The sequence below is a fragment of the Manis javanica genome, chromosome 17 (assembly GCF_040802235.1).
Source record: "Manis javanica isolate MJ-LG chromosome 17, MJ_LKY, whole genome shotgun sequence".
NCBI classification, from domain to species: domain Eukaryota; kingdom Metazoa; phylum Chordata; class Mammalia; order Pholidota; family Manidae; genus Manis; species Manis javanica.
This window is the reverse complement of record NC_133172.1, coordinates 574329-594943: the sequence shown is the minus strand read 5'-3', so window position 1 is coordinate 594943 and position 20615 is coordinate 574329. Positions and strand designations below refer to the sequence as shown.

General features: G+C 45.2%; 2 protein-coding genes across 2 annotated transcripts in view; one reads left to right on the top strand and one right to left on the bottom strand.

Annotated features, from left to right (window-relative positions):
• The first annotated feature begins 2103 nt into the window (after positions 1-2103).
• On the top strand, positions 2104-14774 carry LOC108399051 (uncharacterized). The gene is made up of 4 exons (XM_036992980.2): positions 2104-2269; positions 2321-2379; positions 5267-5393; positions 9971-14774. The coding sequence occupies exons 2-4, from the start codon at positions 2347-2349 to the stop codon at positions 12274-12276; spliced, it is 2466 nt and encodes an 821-aa protein (XP_036848875.2). The 5' UTR covers positions 2104-2269; positions 2321-2346; the 3' UTR covers positions 12277-14774.
• C17H19orf18 (chromosome 17 C19orf18 homolog) overlaps positions 14575-20615 on the bottom strand; it is a 40832-nt gene continuing 34791 nt past the window's right edge. Inside the window, 1 exon segment of the mRNA XM_036992975.2 lies at positions 14575-19989. The gene's annotated coding sequence lies outside the window, so the exon portion shown is untranslated.

The window sequence follows — 20615 nt, the reverse complement described above, 5'->3', positions numbered from 1 at the left end:
ATAAAAATTTTTTATTTTTTCATATTGAAGAAAGACAATCCTTTTAACAAAATCCTGAACAACTAACCCCAGTTACTTTGAGATAGCTGGGTATAAATACACATGTCTGAAAATCAAGCCATTAGTGCCAGCCTTATTCCAGTACTACACTTCTGAAAGTTAGACAATCGATAATCTAACTTCCTGAAAGTCAACCAACCAATGATAACTCCCAGTCTGGAAAGAGAGCCAACCAGGGACAATCCCAGGCTTCTAGCCAGCAGCCTCCTAGCAAATCCTCCCTCCACTGTCCATCTTTCTGAGAATAAGCTTCTGATTAGTTACTTCAACACCCATGTTAACAGAGCCAAAATTCCATCCAACCTTAAACACTCCCATTTATGAAGTGTTATGGGTCTCAGATGGGGCACGCCGGCGCAGGAGTAAGGAAACAGGTCCCCACAGAAAAGTAGGTTATAAAAGGGAGCCTTTATTTCAGCCGGCCGGCGACTGCCAAGGAGCAAGCTCTCCAAGTGCAGCCCCGAGCCCTTGTTACAACATCTTTTTAAGCATTGTTACCGCATCCCGCTTAGTTTTTGCAACTTTTCTGCCTTTGCCTGAATTCAGCAAGCTATATTCCTTGTTTAATGCTCGGGGGGCTTAAGCATCCTGTTTAGCCCACTTGCTGCAGGAAACGTGTGATACTGCAAAGCGATGTACAGAAGCAGAAAATAGCCTGGGGTTAGTTGGATATTCTGTTTCTCATGAGATTTATATCTTTTCCTTTAGTTTCTCAGAAGTTGGTACGTGACTAGGGTCTGGGGCTAACTTTACAAAGAGCTTTGTGTCCTATTTTTATGTCTGAAACTGCTTCAGCCCCTCACAGAAGTACATCAAGTGCAAAATACTGGACTTCCTAATAGTCTATATAAAAACTAGCTCAGTCTTTCCTTTGAGGAGGCTGTGCCTTACAGATACAGTTTCCTGTTGCAGGCGAACAGGAAGTTTACCTTTTGTTGCATTAGATATTTCCTATTGCTGTCGTAACAAATTTAGTGGCTTAGAACAACAGAAATTTATTATCTTACAGTTCTGGAGGCCAGGAATCTAAAATGGATCTTCTGAGGCTCAAATCAAGGTACAAGCAGGGCTTATTACAGGGGAGAATATTTTCCTTCCTCTCCCAGCTTCCAGGGGCTGTCCACATTCCTTGCATCTGAATCCATTTTCATGTTCTATCTAATTGTAGTCATGCCAGGGCTTCAGCAACGAGCTTTGGTGCCATGTATGTAAGGTTCCTTTGTCAAGGAGTCCTGGGAACTTCTCTCTGCCACCTCCTGACCATTCTACTCACACTTTGTTACAATTCTAAAATGTGTTACCATTTAAAGCTATAAATGAGCTTTTATAGAATCTAGGGGATGCCATGCGGAGCTTCCTATCTTCCTATTTTGCTTACACTTCTGTTGATTCTTTCTATTTTTGCTTCCAGTTCTCAAAATCACTGATGATACAGGCAAAGGGGATGTTTTCCATGGAAACCAGAGGCAGAGCTCCTGCTTGTCCACCTGCTTCAGAGGAGCCTAACATCCCTCTTCCCGCTTTTCTGTCAGGCCCTGTATAGAATCTTTTCTCTTCTACCTGACAAACATACTGAAACTCACAAAACTGAGTAACTTCAGGCTATATGCATTTGAAGAAGAATGACATAATGTTTTCAGCTATGGTTTTCTTGCTTATATATGTAAATGACTCTGATTCATATATATATAAATGATATGCCATTTAGATCAGAGGATTTGGAAGCAACTCAAATGTTTTTATCGCCTGGGAGCAAGCCGAGCCTCTTGGAGTCTCGAATAACGTCTCCTTGCCGCCTTTAATTACGACCAAAGCCCCTTGCTCCTTTGAGGTAGGAGAACCACCTTCTAGCATTCCTCGGGCGCCACTTAGCCCCTGGTTGGTTTTGAACGATTTGAAAACCCTTTGCGGCGGCCTCTAGAGCTCTGGGAACTACATTACCCAGAAGGCCCTTCTCGGAAAGGCCGCAGGGAGGAGCCGAATACGGAGCCGGGTGAGGATTCAGTGCGCGCGCATCGCCTCAGGGCGGGACTTCCGGGCCCCTCATTCCAGCGGTCATGCTGTTCTCCGGTCCCGTTAGCCGGTCGGAGGCTCCGGAGCGCTGTCTCGGGATCGGGGTGGCTAACGGAGAAGGTGCGAGAGGAGGCGACGCCCCCGCCGCACGGAGGCGGGTGTGAGGTCCGGCGACGCCGCCCGCGGGCCCCGCGCCAGGGCCGGGATCGCGCCCGCCGCGCCCGGGTCGCCTCCTCTGCCCCGCGCCCGGGACCGCCGCGCCCACGGAGCCCGATGGCGGCGGCCACGCTGGGGGGCCTGCCTCAGGTACGTGCCCGTCCCCGGGCCTCCCGCCATCACCCACCCACCCTCCGGCCCCGAGTGCGGACCCTGCTCACGGCCCGCCACCCAGGCCCGGGCCCGGGACGGAGAGGCGCCCGTGGGCGGGGCCCGTGTCCTGAGCGCAGGCGTGACGGCGCGTGGGGCCGGTTACGGGAGGGGGGACTCGCGCGTGCGGAGGCCGGAGGTGCGGCCGAGCCGGGAGGACTCGGGAATCCGGGGTCACCTGGGTCGCCTTCCGCCTGCAGGGAGCAAACAGTGTGAGGCGGAGGGTGGGGAAGTTGAGGTTCAGGCTCCTCACTGAACTTAACCACCGGATGATGTAACTGGCCTGTTGCTAGGCTACCGCTTCCTCACCTTTAGGCAATAAGCTATTATTGCGCCATATAGAGAGCTCGGCCCAGTGCTCTGGGCAGAGGCAGAGGCGCTAGTGCTCGGCCTACAGCAGGGAGAACAAGCCGGGTAATAAACCCTTTCACCCCAAAGAACGTTTTGCTGTCAATTTCTTTGGTCACATTGAATCCATAGCGAACTTGCCCAGGGCTGAAACCCATTTGGCAGGACATGGAGGCACGCCGGGACTGGCGGGCAGAGGGATTTGCCTCCATTCTCAGGACCCTGGGAGCCATGGAGGGTTGTGAACAGAAGAGAAGCGCGGTCTGTGTTAGAGTTTTACGTTCCCCAAAAGCTGCTCAGAGAGAGAACAGACTGGAGTAGGGGTGGTGAGGAGAGTGAGGCACAGGGAGTCGGGTCCTCATCCAAGGGCACGGGGCTGGTAAGGGCAGCGCTGCGGACTGAGGCACAGAGTCAGGTAACTGAGGTCACCTGGTTCAGGGGCTGGGCGGGGATACAGGAGAGGCTGGCATGCCTGGAGCCCAGACGTGCTTTCCTTCCTCATCCCACAGTTTCTGGAGGTTGAGAAAGCATTAAAGGGACCTACACAAGGATGGAGAGGGTGTCCCAGTCTCTGGTCCTGACACAACCTGTGTGGTGTCTGGGATTGTGGTGTCCTGAAACTTTCACCTATGTTTTCGCGGTTGGATCTGGTACCCTTGAGATATACCTAAAGGTCCAGGTCCCGAGTGCTGGCCAAAGGTTACATGGAGATGTTTCCATTTTTGTCAATCCGTGTAAACAAACAGGTGTGAAAAGTTATCCCAGGAACAGCTACCAGCTTGTGCTACTGCTTTGAAGTGGGACCGAGGTGGGAACAAACGATAGGCCTCCACTGTTTCAGTCAAGAACAAAGAGCAGGAGCTCAAGAGTCAGGCCTGAAAGGAGGCTGCTTGAGTTCGGCATCCGTTATGGAGGTAACGGGAGGTCTGGATTAGAGGAAGGAGCTGTTCTTCCTCAGGTTCCGCAGGTTCCATCTGGCTGCGTGCTGTTGGGATTATGGTGTTAAGGGAGGAGGCAGGGAGCCCAGCAGAAAGCGGCTGCTACAGTCCAGGCCAGTGCTGACGGACCAGAGTGGTGGCTTAGAGGTGAGAGAAGAGGTTACTCTTTCCATTTCTTAAAGAAGGGCCAAGACTCTCAGGTGTGGGTGAGGGAGAGAAGAGAGGCAGAGAGGACCCCAGGGTTTTTAGTCCTAGCAACTGAAGGGATACATGTTCCATCAGCTGGGGTGGGGAATTTGGTTGTAGTTTAATTTTCACTGGAAGTATCATAAGTTCGTTTTGGCCCTGTTGGGGGTCTGAGAAGTTTCAGAGAACTGAGTAAAGGCATCAAGTGGGCAGCTGGATGCACAGATCTGGCAATCTGGGGGCCGGGATGGAGGTGTTCAAAAGTGGGGGCTCTGGAGCTCCACTGTGGATCCCATTTAGGGTCGGTTATTCAGGACACGGTGGAAATGGTATCAGCAGGTCAGGGAGAAGAGGGTGTGAGTGCTGACGGAGAGAAATGGTGGTGAGAGCCGTGCCGGAGAGAGGGCGATCTGGCTGGTCGCCTAGGCTTCCACGGGATGTGTGGCCATGAGATGTAATAGAGGCAGGATGACATGGAGGCCAGAGCTCCTGCGTCTCCACTGATGTACAGCTTTCCCAGAATTTTGAGTTTTGGTGGGGTCTGGGGCTTCAGTCTGGATGGTGTGTAGGTCTGGGGCAAATGTGGTCATTTGTGAGTCACTGTGCCTGACATGGAGACCCTAAGGGCTACCTTGCTAAAGACTAAGTGGGAAGAGTAGGTCTGTGGCTCCTGAGGGGACAGCAGGTGCAGCACAGCAGTAGAAGAGGTCGTGGGCATCTGAAATTCACGTGGTTCTGGGTGGCTAATTTTGAAGCGGGGACCTGGGGAAACGAGGCAGGGAGGCTTTCAAAGCAGCGTTCAGGGCCTCTTTACCTGGCTGGGGGATCCACTCCCAGGGCTGGGGTTATACTAGATCGTGTTTGATCTGTGTGAAGCACTTTCTGGACGCCATGTGCCAAGAATATGGGAGAGTCCAGAGAGTCCAGGTGTGGGGCAGAAAGGTGGGCAGACCTGTGGGAGGGAGTGTAACTGAAGGTGTGAGAGGTCAGGTCTAGTGAATGATGCGCACATCGAGAGAAAGTGGGAGCTGATGGCCCCAGGGCTCTGCTAAAGACTTACTGGTGAAGCAGGCGCCCACATTTGGCTGTGCCTTGGTGCACAATCTGGGAGACCCCAGGGAAATCGCTTGGCTGGAAGGATGGGGCTGGAGGATGCAGGCTAGGCCTTGAGTTTAGATGGCGTTTATCTGGCTCTGCTGCCCGTTGTTGCTGAGGGCTGAACGAAGTGATAAATGGGACCATGAGGAGAGAGCAGGCATGAGCCGCACTCCTCAGGGTGGGGAGCTCCGGAGGAGACGGCGTGGCATTGTGGGTTCTCAGAGCGTTCACGGTTTTCTCCGTCCCGTTCACGACAGGGCAGTGTGACCTTTGAGGATGTTGCCGTGTACTTCTCCTGGGAGGAATGGAGGCTCCTGGATGAGGATCAGAGACGCCTGTACCGCCACGTGATGCTGGAGAACTTGGCGCTTGTGTCCTCACTGGGTAAGGCCCTCCCCCTTCCCAGTAGTCTAGACTAGGTTCTCTTTCCTCGTGTCTCTCTCACTCTTTCTCTCATGTGGACCATAGGCACTGCTTCCTTCTCCAGTTTTCTCTGTAGTTGCTGCGTCGGTAGGGCTGGTTGTGTGCACACCCTCTTCTCTCCCTGCAGCCCCAATACCTGCTGTACTGAACTCTCACAGGGAAGGGTCTAAGTACAGTAGTCTTGCAGTGAAGCTAATGGGTTACATTTTGCTTGCCATCTCCCTGGCCAGGTTTTGTATCCAGGTCCATGCACTTTTGTGTCCTGAGTTCTGTTCCCTTTTTTATCTGGTACATGCTTTGCCTGCCCATGCCAGGAATGCAGGCATTGTCATGGTTGTTACTTATCTGGACCACTGGCTGTTTTTCAGGACTGTCTTGTACAGTTCTATTTATATTATTTAGATCTCGTTTTTTTTCTTTTCTTTTCCAGCTTTATTGTGGTATAGTTTACAAATAATACTGTATATATTGAAAGGGTAGTGTCATTATTTGATATATGTATACATTGTGAAATGATTACTATACGCAAGTTAACACATCCATTACCTCACATTTACCTCTTTCATGTGCATGTAAATTTCAGGTATATAATACACTATTATTAATTATAGTCACCATGTAGTATATTAGATTCTTAGAACTTACTTATCCCTTATAACTGACCAAAATCCTATCTTCTCTAGCTCCCAGCCTCTGGCATTTTACTCTCTGTTTTTATGGATTCTACTATATATATATATATATATATTTTATTTTTTAAGACTCCAAATGAAAGTCATACCATACAGTATTTGTCTTTCTCTGTGTGGTTTCTTCCACTTTGCATTGTGCCTTCTAGGTTCATCCATCTTGTCAAAAATGCATCATTTCCTATTTTATGGCTGAATAATACCCCATTATATGGTTGACCCTTGGGTATTTGAATACAGTATATAACATGGGTATTTGAAAAAATTTTCTTCTAGTTTATTGTAAGACTACAGTATAATACATATTCACAATATGTGTTAATTGGCCGTTTATGTTATGTCTAAGACTTCTAGTCAGTAATAGGCTATTAGTTAAGTTTTTTTGGGAGTCAGAAGCTACATGTGGATTTTGGACTCCACGTGGAAGGGACGTTCCTAAGCCCCATGTTGTTCAAGGGCCAACTATTCATCCATTCATCCATAGACAGATAATTAGGTTGTTTTCATAACTTGGCTATTGTGAATAATGCTGTAATAAACATGGGAGTGCACATATCTCTTTGAGATGCTGATATACACACAGTGGAATGGTTGGACCACAGTTCTATTTTTAGGTTTTTGAAGAACTTCTGTATTATTTTCCATAATGGCTGTAACAATTTACAGTCCTACGAACAGTGTACAACAGTTTCCTTTTCTTCATAGCCTTGCTGACACTTTTTATCTCTTCTTTCTGATAAGAGCCATCCTGACAGATGTGAGGTGATACCTCACTGCGATTCGGATTTGCATTTCTCTGGTATTAGTGATGTTGAGCCCCTTTTCAAGTACCTGTTGGCCATTTGTATGTCTTCGGGTAAATGTCTGTTCAGGTCCTTTGCTCACTTTTTAATTACTTTTGGCTTTTTATTCTGAGTTGTATGAATTCTTGATATATTCTGGAAATTAACTCCTTATGAAATATATATCTGGCATATATTTTTCCTGTCCCTCAGGTTGTCTTTTCATTTGGTTGATTGTTTTCCTTGCTATACAGAAGCTTGTTTGTTTCTTACAGTTCCACTTGCTCATTTTTGCTTCCGTTGCCTGTGCCATCGTCGGTGTCATAAGCAAAAACTGTTGCCAACAGCAATGTCAAGGAGCTTTTTCCTGTATTTTCTTCTAAAAGGTTTACAATTTCAGGTCTTAATATTAAGTTTTAATCTGATTCAAGTTAATTTTTGTTAGGGGTGTAAGACAGAACTACATGTCCTTTTTCTTTTTGTTTATGGATATCCACTTTCCCCGTCACCATTTATTGAGACTGCGCCTTCCCCATTGTGTGTTCTTGCTGTCCTTATCAAAGATTAATTGGCCACATATATGTGGGTGTATTTCTGGGCTATTTTGTTCAGCCAGTTTGTGTCTGTTTTTATGCCAATATCATCCTGTTTTGATTACTATCACTTTGAAATATTTTGAAATCAGAAAGCATGACCCTCCAGCTTTGTTCATCTTTCTCAAGATTCCTTTGGCTATGTGGGGTTTTTGGTTCCATATAAATTTTAGGATTATTTTTTTCTATTTCTGTGAACAATGTCACTGGAGTTTTGTTATGGGTTGCTCTGAGTCTGTAGATTGCTCTGGGGGTGGACGTTATAATAATATTAATTCTTCCAATCCAGGAACACTGGATGTCTTTCTATTTGTTTGTGTGTTCTCCAGTTTCTTCTATCAATGTCTTGTCATTTTCAGAATGCAAATTTTTTCATCTCCTAGGTTAAATTTATTCCTGATATTTTATTATTTTTGATGCTATTTTTAATGGTATTTAAATTTTTTCTTTTCAGATAGTTTATTATTAGTGTATATAAATGCAACTGGGTTTTTTTTGTATATTTATTTTTGTCCTGTAACTTTATTGAAATTATTTATTCTAAAAGTATTTTGGTGGCGTCTTTAGAGTTTTATATATGTAAGATTATGTCATCTGTAAACAGACAACTTTACTTCTTTTATTCCCATTTGGATGCCTTTTGTTTCTTTTTCTTGCCTAATTACTCTGGTTAAGACTTCCAATACTATGTTGAATAAAAGTGGAGAGAGTGGGCTCCTTGTCTTGTTCCTGATGTTAGAAGAAAAGCCCTCAGCTTTTGATCGAGTCTGATGCTAGTTGTGGGTCTGTCGATATGTTGAGGTACATTCCGTCTATACCTAATTTTTTGAGAGTTTTTATCATTAAAGGATAATGAATTTTGTCAAATTCCTTTTCTGGATCTATAGATAATGATTATATGATTTTTTCCCTTCATTCTGTTAATGGGGGTGTGTCACATTTATTGATCTGCAGGTGTTGAACCATCTTGCATCCCAAGAATAAACCCTAATTGATTGTGGTATGCGGTCCTTTTAATGTGCTGTTGGGTTTGGTTTGCAAATATTTTATTGAGGATTTTTGCATCTGTGCTCATCAGGATATGGATATTAGCCTTTAATTTTCTTGTATTGTCCTTAAATGTCTTTGATAGGGTGATGCTGATCTCATAAAACGAGTTTGGAAGTGTTACCTCTTCATGTTTTTAGGAAGACTGAGAAGGATTAGCATTAACTCATCTTTAAATATTTAGTAGAATTCCCAGTGATTCTGTCTGGTTTTGGGATTTCGTCTACTGGAAGATTTTTGGTCACTGATCAATCACCTGACCAGTTACAGGTCTGTTCAAATTTTCTACCTCTTCATCATTCATTTTTGACAGGCTGTATGTCTCTGTGAGTTTGGCCGCTCTATGCCATCTGATTGGCTCGCATGTGATTGTTCATAGGAGTTTTTTCTGATTGTATTCCTGCAGTATAAATTGTGATGTTTCCTCTTTCATTTATGATTTTGAGTCTTTTCACTTTTTTTTAAATTCAGCCAAAGGTTTGTCAGTTTCTCATTTCAAAAAACCTGCTATTAGTTTCATTGATCTTTTCTGTTTTTTAGTCTCTACTTCATTTGTTTCTGCTCTGATCTTTGTTGTTGGCCTCCTTCTGCTGACTTTGACCTTTGGTGGTTCTTTTTCTCATATCTTGAGGCATAAAGTTAAGTTGTTTGAGATATTTCTCTTCTTAATGTAGGCATTTATCACTATGAACTTTGCTTTTACAACGGATTTTTATGCATCTCCTAAGTTTTGGTGTGGGTGTTTCCATTTTCATTTGTCTGAATTTATTTTTTGATTTCTTCTTTGACCCATTGCATTGGTTGTTCAGGAGTGTGTATTTGTGAAATTTCCAACATTCCTCCTGTTAATGATTTCTAGTTTCTTACCATTGCGGTTGGAAAAGATACTTGATATGATTTCAGTTTTCTTAAATTTGTAAAGGATTGTTTCGCAAGCTAATATATGATCTATCCTAGAGAATGCTCCGTGTGCACTTGAGAAGAACGTGTATTCTGCTGCAATTGGATGACATCTTTGTATAAGGTTCTTTGTATAAGTTCACTTTGGTTTTAAGTGCAGTTCAAGTCTGATGTTCTCTTACTGGTTTCTGTCTGGATGATCTATACATTGTTGCATGTGGGGTATTGAAGTCCCTCCATCTTTGTATTGTTCTTTATTTCTGCTTTCAGATGTTAGTGTTGTTTGCTTCATATATTTGGTCCGATATGGGGTGCATATAATTGATCTATTCTTCTGATTAACTGCCATATTACATAATGACCTTCTTTGACCTTCTTTGTCTCATGATAGTATTTCACTTAAAGTCTATTTTGTCTGACATAAATGTAGTTACTCTGCTCTTTGGTTTTAATTTTTAAATTTGTGGTAAGGTTTCCTCCTTCCAATAAAGTTAGTGTGTACTTCACAAGCATTTCTTTGTATTCAGGTTGCTGGAGTGGAGCAGAGAATGTGGAGTCACCCTTTGAAGGGAGTGTTTCTGTAAGAATGTTACAGGCCCGGACTCTGAAGGAACCTCTGGCTTCCCACACTGACATGTGTGGTCCAGTCTTGAGAGAGATTGTCCACTTGGATGAACACCTGGGAACACAACATGGCCAGAATATGTTTAAATGTGGGGCATGTGGGAAACAATTTTATTTCTGTGAAAACCTTCAACAGCACCAGAAGCAGCATGTGGGAGAAAAAACCCTTATAAGCAGTGTGGATAGGGCCTCATTTGCGAAGAGTTGCAATTTCCATGTGTCAGGGAAGCCTCTTAGCTGTGGGGAGATTGAGAAGGACTTACTGACCACCACAGAAAATCTCCAGCCAAAGGCTGTTCATACCAGAGAGAAGCCAAACAAAATCTCCGAGTGTGGGAGGACTCTTCAAAGCATAAGAAATCATCACACCTGGGAATGCAGGAAAACCTTCAGCCCCAAACTCACTCTTGTGGAGGACCAGAATATCCACGCTGGAAGACAGTGTATTGTGTGCCATGAATGTGGGAAAACATTCAAATACAAATCCTCATTTGTTGCTCACCAGAGAGCCCACACCAGTGACAAGCTTCATGTGTATGGTGAATGTGGAAAATCCTTTAGGGAAAGCTCAGCTCTAAGTCAACATAGAAGAATTCATACTGGGGCAAGGCAGTACAAGTGTAGTGAATGCGGAAAATGCTTTAACCAAAAATTTATCCTCATTTATCCTCGGAGAAGTCACACTGGTGAAAATTGTTATGTGTGCCATGAATGTGCACAATCTTTTAGTCACAATTCTCTCATTCGACAAAATACACTTCACACTGGAGAACTGAGTTATGAGTGCACTGAATGTGGGAAATCCTTTACACAAAAATCTGACCTCAGTGAACACTGGAGAGTTCACACAGGAGAAAGGCCTTATGAATGTAGTGAATGTGGGAAATGTTTTACTTCTAGCTCCGCCCTCCGTTATCATCAGAGAGTTCACACTGGAGAAAAGCCTTATAAATGTAGTGAATGTGGGAAGTCTTTTACTTCTAGTTCTGGCCTCCGTTATCATCAGAGAATTCACACAGGTGAAAGGCCATATGAGTGTTGCGATTGTGGGAAAACTTTTACCCAAATAAATCACCTCATTATACACCGAAGAGTTCACACAGGAGAAAGGCCTTATGAGTGCAGTGAATGTGGGAAATCCTTTAGCCACAAATCTTACCTCTCTCAACACCAGAGAGTTCATACTGGAGAAAGGCCCTATGAGTGTAGTGAATGTGGAAAATCTTTTACCTCTTGCTCTGCCCTCTGTTACCATCAGAGAGTTCACACGGGGGAAAAACCTTATGAGTGCAGTGAATGTGGGAAATCTTTTACCAATGGACCAATACTCATTCGACACCGTAGGGTTCACACTGGAGAAAGGCCTTATGAGTGTAGTGAATGTGGGAAATCCTTTACACAAAGAAATCACCTCAATATACACCACAGGGTTCACACAGGAGAAAGGCCCTATGAGTGTAGTGAATGTGGAAAATCTTTTACCTCTGGCTCTGCCCTCCGGTATCATCAGAAAGTTCACATTGGAGAAAGACCTTATGAGTGCAATGAATGTGAGAAGTCTTTTACCTCTAGCTCTGCCCTCCGTTGTCATCTGAGAGTTCACACAGGAGAAAGGCCTTTTGATTGCAGTGAATGTGGGAAATCTTTTAGGGATAGTTCTCAGTTGAATCAACACCAGAGAGTTCACACTGGAATAAAGCCTTATGAATGCAGTGATTGTGGGAGATCCTTTAGCCAGAATTCTTACCTCTCTAAACACCGGAGAGTTCACACTGGAGAAAGACCTTATGGGTGTAGTGAATGTGGGAAATCTTTTACATCTATCTCTGCCCTTGGTTATCATCAGAGAGTTCACACTGGAGAAAGGCCTTATGAGTGTAGTGAATGTGGGAAATCTTTTACCAATAGCTCAATACTCATTCGACATCGGAGACTTCACACAGGAGAGAGGCCTCACAAGTGCAGTGAATGTGGGAAATCCTTTACCCAAAGAATTCACCTCATTATTCACCGGAGGGTTCACACAGGAGAAAGGCCTTATGAGTGTAGTGAATGTGGGAAATCTTTTACCTCTCGTTCCACCCTCCATTATCATCAGAGAATTCACACAGGAGAAAGGCCTTATGATTGCAGTGAATGTGGGAAATCTTTTAGTCGAAAATCTAACCTTTCACAGCACCAGAGAGTTCACACTGGAGAAAGGCCATAGATGTGTAGGAAATATACAGGTTCTATGTTCAGTGTAGTAACAGCAAAGGAAACTCTGTGAGGTGCCATTTGTCTGAATTGAATCTCATACATCCAAACACCAACAGTAGGGAGATGCCCCCTTTGGTTTCAGTTATGTGGGAAGCATGTGTAGCTGTACTTTCTAAACTGCCCTGGGCTCTTACCAGGTTTATGTCACTGCCAATTTCTGTGGCCAAAGCTCTTTTACCTCTACCACCTGGCAGGTCCCCACATTGTGCATGAGTCATTACCCCAGTGTGCTCAGGGAAGCTGACTCTTCTCTCATTTGGTGGAGGAAATCAGGACTAAATTGAGCCCTTAGGGGTCTGCATTTCCTTATCGCTGACAACCATGGGCATTGACTTGAACCTGTGTTGGCCCAGGGAACATAATATGAATTTATCTGGCTGCTTGCAGAGGACTACTATTTTCAGGGACATGGTCTCTCAAGATACTTGTGATGAATTTTTCCAGTTTCTGAGTCACCAACTCAAGAACTGCTAACCCCACATCACTTTGGCTTGTACGATAATGAAGGAGGCTTTGTTTAAGTCCTCTTTAATCTTGGGTTTACTGTTTACTGCATGGGGTGGTTTATAAACAGATTTAGGTGTCTACAAGCATGATAGATGAGCAACTTTTATGCAGAGGTCTCAAACTTTCTGTGCTTGTAGGGGACAGATGGCAGAAATTAGCTCACAAGTTTGCCAAACATGAACTGTTGCCCATTTCCTCCCAGGAAAGACTGCAAGGCTTTCTACTCCTCATTTGAAACATGGATGCTATGAATTTCAGGAGACTCAGATCACCCTTTCGAGAGGGCAGGTGTGACAACTGCTTCTGGAAGCAGCATGAGGTTTTTCCCTTGTTCATATGTGATGTCGGCACTGTTGAGAATCTCTTCACTAGGTCCTTCGAAGAGCCATGTACCCTGATGACCATAAGTCAGTAGGTGATGGTCACTGGTTGTAAGACCATTGGGGTCAGGGGAAGCCAGAATTGCTGCAGAAACACTGAATGGGGATCGGAGAAGACTGCAGCCAACTAGAGGAATGTCCTAAAAGTGCATCCACAAATATTTCTGTGACAATGAGTGCAGCATCGGTGTATATGCAAATCTGAGGACCTTCAGGCATGCTTATCTCGTGTAGCTGAAGTCATTGAAAATCAAGCTTTTGTGGATTCCTATAGCCTCTCAGTGATGTTCACCTCAAAATCTTTGATACACATGAAGAAAAACGAATGGAGGATCCATAGTCCAAGTATGTAAATTTTGTGCCCAGATGGCATTCCTGTTGACTAGGAGAGAGTCCTTCATTGTCGTTATATTTGCTGTCAGTGAGGCAAGCCTGATCCCCCAGAGGGCATGAGAAGGTGGAGTGAATACAGTGTTACCAAACCTATTTTCCAAAGAATTGGACATAGTTTTGACTCAAAACATTTAAAGAAACATTATTAAGCTATAACTTACATATAATAAACTGTACATAAAGTGTAGTATTTGACAAGTTTTGGCATACAGATGAACCTGAAAAAAACATCACTATAGTCATGACACTGGCCATATTGTGTGCTTTTATAATCTCTCACTGCCCTTCACAGCCCTCCAAGTAACCACTGATTCACTCTCTATAATAACTGCATTTTCTAGAATTCATATGATGGAAATCAAAGTATTTACAGTTTTTTTGCTTGCTTTTGTGTTATGTTAATGCTCAGATTTTATCAGTGACATATGAGTAGCTCATCCTTTTTTTCTTTTTTTTGGTGACATACATTCTTATTGACTATACTACTATTCGTTACCCATTTGTTTGTTTATGGGCATTTATGGTATTTCTAATTTTTGACTATTGAAGATGAAGCTGGTACATAATTTGTGTATAATTCTTCGTGTGGATATGTTTCATTTATCTTGTCAGTAACTCAATGCAAAGTCTAAATCCTAGAGTAGTTGAATATTTAACTTAAAGCAGCAGATTGTGGTCTAAATGATTGTACTTTTTGGCATTCTTACCAGTAGTGCATAATTTCCACTTCCACATCCTAGTGAGTACTTGGTTTGGTCCGTTTTTCATTTTAACTTTTTATAAGTTTGTAGTGCTATCTTACTTGTTTTGATTGCATTTCCCTAAGAATTTATGATTAACATTTTTTTATTTTTGAGATGTGTACCTGCTGTTTCTGTTATCTTTGGTAAAATGTGTTCATATTTTTCTGCCTGTTGTATGGATTTTAGCTATTTTTCTTTAACAAAAGGACAGTGAAACAACAAAGATATATGTTATAATTTTATTTTGTGACTTTTCGGCTTTATTAAATAATTGTTTTTAACATTGGAAGAACAATTTTTTCCAATGTTATGCCATGTACAATGGACACATATACTATGTACTTTTAATCTGCACTGTTAACATATTCACCATTACTTTCTGAAGTCCATTCATTAATACAATAAACCCTCACTTTGTTGTCTTGTCCCAGTTTCCTGGTCTGTCGTCATGGGGTTTGGTGGGTTGGAGCAGGACTCTCGGACCAGAGAGCATCTGGATGGATAGGATGTTTTTGAGTCCCAAAGTCCAGTGGGGAGGGAGACAGGACAGCCAAGCTGTGGGTCAAGTAGCCTGGGTTTGAATCCCAGAACCCAGAGTATCACTGGAACTCAAAGGCAACTGACCCACCCTCTCTGGGTTTCAGCTGCCTTACGTGTAGAATGGGTATAAGGTGTGACTCTGACCCCGAGCTGTTGGAGGAGGTCAAGAGCTGAGGCACCATTTGTTGTGAGGTGGCTGCTCCCATGGCCTCCCCAGATACTTCGGCCTCTGCTGTGAAATTCCCCAGCAGGCACTTCTCGTTCCCTGGGTGCATCTGAGAAAGGTATGGGGCTTCTCCAACCTACCTACAAGTTTCTTCACTGGGAATCTGAGTGACTTGCTAGAGATCCCTGAACTTCAGTTCTCTGACATGGAGGTGATGGCACTTACCTTGGCCTCTGTGAGGACCAATAAACATACCAAAACACAGTCAGCATCTACTGGTGCCAGGATTCCAGGATTTGCTTTATAAGCATTTGGCCTGAGGAAGTGGGAATGACATCGTATTCCTGGGGAAACCCATGGTCAGATGAAGTAGGTTCTTCAAGGTCACACAACAGACAAGTATCAGATTCAAGAGGCTGGATCCAACCTGGGCATCTGGGTCCAGACTTGGAGACATGTAATCCCTTTACCAGGGCATGTGAAGCCCTAATCTCTGGGCAGGTGCACAGTGAGGACCAGCGAGGCTCACCTGCTGCTGCCATCATTGTTGGACTATCATCATGGTCACTTCCTCACCATCTGTCCCCACAGTCTGCACAGACAGGCCACTGTGTCTCATGTCCCATGGGTGGCTTTTGTCTCAGCCACAGTTGCATTATGTCTGAAGGCCACAGCATAGAGCTCAACTTAGGAGACCTCGGTGACTGAGGCCTGGGTCTCTGCACCTTCACCAGCAACTGACAGGCTCTGATCCCATCCAACAACCCAAAGGTCTGATGCCTCAGTTTGACTTTTTTTGGGTGTTTCTGACCTTCACCCTGGAGGGCTGGAGACAGCTGGACCCAACCCAGAGGACCCTGTCCCAGGAGGTGATGCTGGACACCTTTGGTCTCCTGGTCTTACTGGATGAGGGCTCACCTCTCCTCCACTCAGGGGATTTGCAGCTTCCTTCCTTCAGTCGTCTTTGTCCTGGCCTGTCAGTTCAAGAAGATGCCATCTGGAAGAAGCCACCATTCCTCCCTGCAGCTCTGCCCATGTTCTAGACCTATATCCTCTTTCTGATCTCCCTGTGTGTGCACCAGGGATCTTTGGCTAGGAGCATAGTCCCTGTGAACAAATACCCTGACTCTGCTGGCCATCACTCTCACCACAACTGAGACGCCTATTACAGATTTCACAGAAGGGGAGCTGAGGGTCCAGCCTGCTTTGGTCAGTTGTGTCTATGACCTACTTTGCAGGGCCATGGGTGACGCTATTCTCAGGGTGAGTCCAATAGCACCCTAGAAAAAAGTGCCCCTACGTATGTTCCTAAATCACATAATCCTGGTGAAGAGGTCCCTGGGGGCTGCTGCATGACCATCCTTTGTTTCCTAAGGCCTAGGATACATTCCAGCACGGGTTCAGATGACTTTAGAGGGCATACAGACCCAACATCAGGTGGCATGGCTGGATACTCTAAGAAAACCAATCACTTTTCTTTTTCCCTCCTGATGGGTGTCAGAAAGTCTTGGTGTCATACTGAATTTCTAATGCCACCCTGACTGTAATTTCCCTTTTCAATAGAGGGAGTAGCCCTGGGCAGGCCCCATGAGCTGCCTGGGACTTCAGAGCATCATATTGATTTCATTATATTTTTCATGGTAAACTTCCACTTGTGGCAAGTCAAACTGGTTTTCCCAAAAGAAAGATACAAATATACTTCCTAGAATACTATCTATATAAGAAAAATGGTTTACTTGAAAGAGAATAAATTAATAGTGATTATAGCTAAGGTCCTCTAAGCACAGACCAGGTGTCAGGTGTTGCAGACACTGTTCAAACTGCATTCACTGAGTTCTAACATCATCCCCGTCCTGGGCAAAGTAAGGAAAAGGCAGCCACAGAGTCCCTCACAAATCCCAATTTACTCAATGTAGATGTGCCTCTGTTATGAGGCATCAATCTCTGCTTTCTTTGCTGCTAAAATCCCTTTTTAAAAATGAAATGTGAGAGTAGATAGTTGGTGTCCATGAAATGTCCTTACTGGATTGTTAACCTTAAAAATAAAACTGTCAATTTATTTTACTGGTGAAAACGGGTTTATTCGGGAATAGCAGGGAGTTGCGATTTGGGATTTGGGAATGCTCTTTTAAAGGAGGGATTATTATAAATAAAAAGGCCAAGTAAACTGGGAGTCCCCAGTACGGTGGCTCTCATTGGCTGGGATGTTTTTGGAAGTTGAAGGGATGGGAGGAAAACCTTCCTCCTGCTTTGTAGTGAAGTAGTAGCTACAGTCCCTGAACTTGCAAGGTCCTGTTCCAGTCGGGTCTGTACTAACCAGTGGTGGGGCGCGAGGGCTCCCCCTGCTGGCCTCCTGACTCCATGTCAGGGAGGTTTCCCTTAATTTTCACAGGATCAAATCACTGCGTGGGGTTTCTAATTTTTTTTTTGTATCATTAATCTACAATTACATGAGGAACATTATGTTTACTAGACTCCCCCCATGACAAGTCCCCCCCACATACCCCATTACAGTCACTGTCGGGGTTTCTAATTTTTTTAAGTTTTTAGAGGTTCATGAAACATAAAAATATGGCAATCACCAAATGATACCGTTACAGGATTCCCCTTCCCTGAGCATTAAATTCTCCTGATCACCTCCTTGTCACCTCATGGCCTACCTTTTCAAAGAAAGCTGGTCCCACACAGGAGCTGTGCCCTTTTTCCCTGGTGTGGCACTCAGGGGTCCCAGGCCCTGGAGCCAGAGCTACTGCTGTGAAGTCCAGCTCTGCCCATCACAGGCTACGTGGCAAGTTTCTGAACTTCCAGGTTCTTTTGTGGCAAAAGATGGTATATTTAAGTCCCAGGGTAGCTGTGAGTGTGAACGTGTTTAGTAGAGGATGCAGCGCGGCATCCCTCCCTCCCTGACAGTGAGCAGGTCTGCAGGCATGACCCTGCCGCCAGCCCTTTCCTGACACGGCGCTCCACTTCCTCCTCTTTCTCATCGCCGTCATTCTCACATCACTGTGCCTGGACCCAACGCCTTCTGGAGCAGTACAAGTTCTCTTTCCTTATGATAATTATGATAGCGTTTCACACTAAAAATAATACTAGTAACTTAGAATTCAATTACCCATCTTTTCAAAAATGTATTTTTCAGAATCAAATGTTTAAATCATAAACAATATACTCCCATTTTATATTTATATAATGCATCTTTTCTTTTATTTCAAAGGTTTATCCTACATTCTTTTGTTAATTTGTCATATGTATGATGGTGTGACAAGATCATTTGGTGTAATTTCCCACGTTCTCTAGTGTAGTGGCATCTCTTTCATGTCCTTAACATGTTCACCATTGCTTCCAATAAATGTATAATCAGAGCCAGAGACATCCATCGAACCCAGATTGACCCTGGCTAGGGCGCTCTAGGTGGGGCCGGGACTTCTGACGGCATCACCAGCAGATGCTCTGAAGTCTGACTGTCTCTTTGTGACATTAACACTGCACAGTGCGTCCCCCTGTTAAGTTTTTTCAACCCGTTTCTTTTATCCCCACTGGTCTTTATTGTGCCTTCTGTCATTGATGTTATTCGGTTCAAGTAACTGATTGATGATCATTAGCTGAATTCATTATTTTCTGAGCTGTTGAGACATGTCTGTATTCTACCAAATTTTACCAGGACTTCCGCATTTATTACCTAGAAATACTCTATAAAAAGTTTTCCTAATTTAAATTTGCTTACCTTAAAGTGCAGTCTGTACACCAAAGGGAGGAAAGTGTTTGATACCTTCTCTTTCTTGAGCCTTTTCAAAATTTCGCTTGAACAGGGGGCCCTGCCAGGGCTTCTCGCGGTGAATCTTCGCCTTTTCTCCTGGAGTCAGGTGGTGAAGCCCCTTATCACGGCTTGGGACTGAGAACTACATTTCCCAGAACGCCCTGTGCTGAAGGCAGCGTCATAGAGCCAATGAAGGCTCCGCAAGGAGGCCTTTCTGTTTGAGCACAAAGGGCTGGGGCGGACTCGCGGGGCGTCAGCTTGGCTGCGTTGGGCCATGTTCTCCCTGTCAAAGGTTCTATAAGGGCCCCGTCGGGACCGAGAAGGTCCGAAAGGAGGCGCTGTCCCCTCAGCAGAGAGGCGGGTCTGAGGCATCGCGCAGGGGCCCCGCGCCCGGGCCGGGATGGTATCTTCCGCTCCCGGGTCGCCTCCTCTCGCGCTGCGCCCACGGAGTCCGATGGCGGCGGCCGCGCTGAGCGGCCCTGCCCAGGTACCTGCCCGTCCCCGGGCCCTGCTCACGGCCCGGGACGGAGAGGCGCTCGTGGGCGGGGCCCGTGTCCTGAGCGCCGGCGTGACGGCGCGTGGGGCCCGTTACGGGCGGGGGGACCCCGCGTGCGGAGGCCGGGGCTGGGGCCGAGCCGGGGGGACTCGGGCATCCGGGAACCTGGGGCGGCCTTCCGCCCGCAGGGAGCCCTGGGAGGCGCCTAATCCTGGAAGAGCCCGCCGAGGGCTGTACTTTTGCTGTGAGGACTCTGGGAACCAGAGAGCTTTGAACAAAGGAGAGACACGGTCTACGTCAGACATTATGTTCAAAGAAAGGACAGGGTGGAGAGGTGATGACATCGAGGCACTGGGAGGTTGAATCTTGTTCAGGGTCACCCAGCTGGTGACGGACATCAAGCACTTAGGTATTAGAATCGAAGCCAGCCTGATGTCACCTGGCCCCAGGGCCAGGGAATGGTATAGGGAGGCAGGAGCCCTTCAAACCAGCCCGGACTTATTTCTCCAAGGCCTGTCTTTTTGTTCAGGTTCCCATGACTGCAGAAGCTCCTAAGGAACTCACACAGGTAAGTGAAGGGTTTTCCAGTGCTCCACTGGCCCCAGCCCTCACTCTTGTGTTCTTCGGATTGTGATCGTCTTGGACTCTGTGTCATTCCTCCAGTCTTTAAGTGTGGGGACCCTGTAGGAACACCAAGCCGTGGGAAAGTCCATCTCAAGCTTTTATGTAAATGTGTTCCCATTATTGGCAACCAATGTAAACAGCTGTGAAGGGTTCTTACAGGAACTGGTTCCAAGATTTCCAAATGCTTAGAAGTAAAAGTGAGCTGGGGAAGTTCAGAAAGCCACAGGTGTCCTTTCTTCTAGGCGAGAACAAAGAGCAGAAGATGGGAGTCAAAGGATGGGAATGGTCATCTGAAAAAAGTGTGCCGTCTATTTAGGTGATTGGAGGTTTGGACGGGAGGAGGGGGTGCTCATGCCAAAGTCTTAACAGCCTCCATCTGGCTGCATAGTGGAGAGTGCAAGTAAGGCAGAAGGGAATATCAGAGGATCAGAGGTTCTTCCACAGTCCAAGTGAGGTTTAATGGACAATATTGGCGGCTTAGGAAGTGAATGGATTCTGGATATATTTTAAAAGGAACTCTATTTTCCAATGTGAAAAGTGAGGAAGTGAAACAGGACTCAGAGAAGACCCCAGGATTTTCAGTCTTAGTAGCTGTAGGGATTGAAGCTCTTATCTTCGATGAGCAAGATTGTAGGAGGAGTGATATTCACTGGGAATAGCAAGAGTTTCTTGTGTGGGATTAA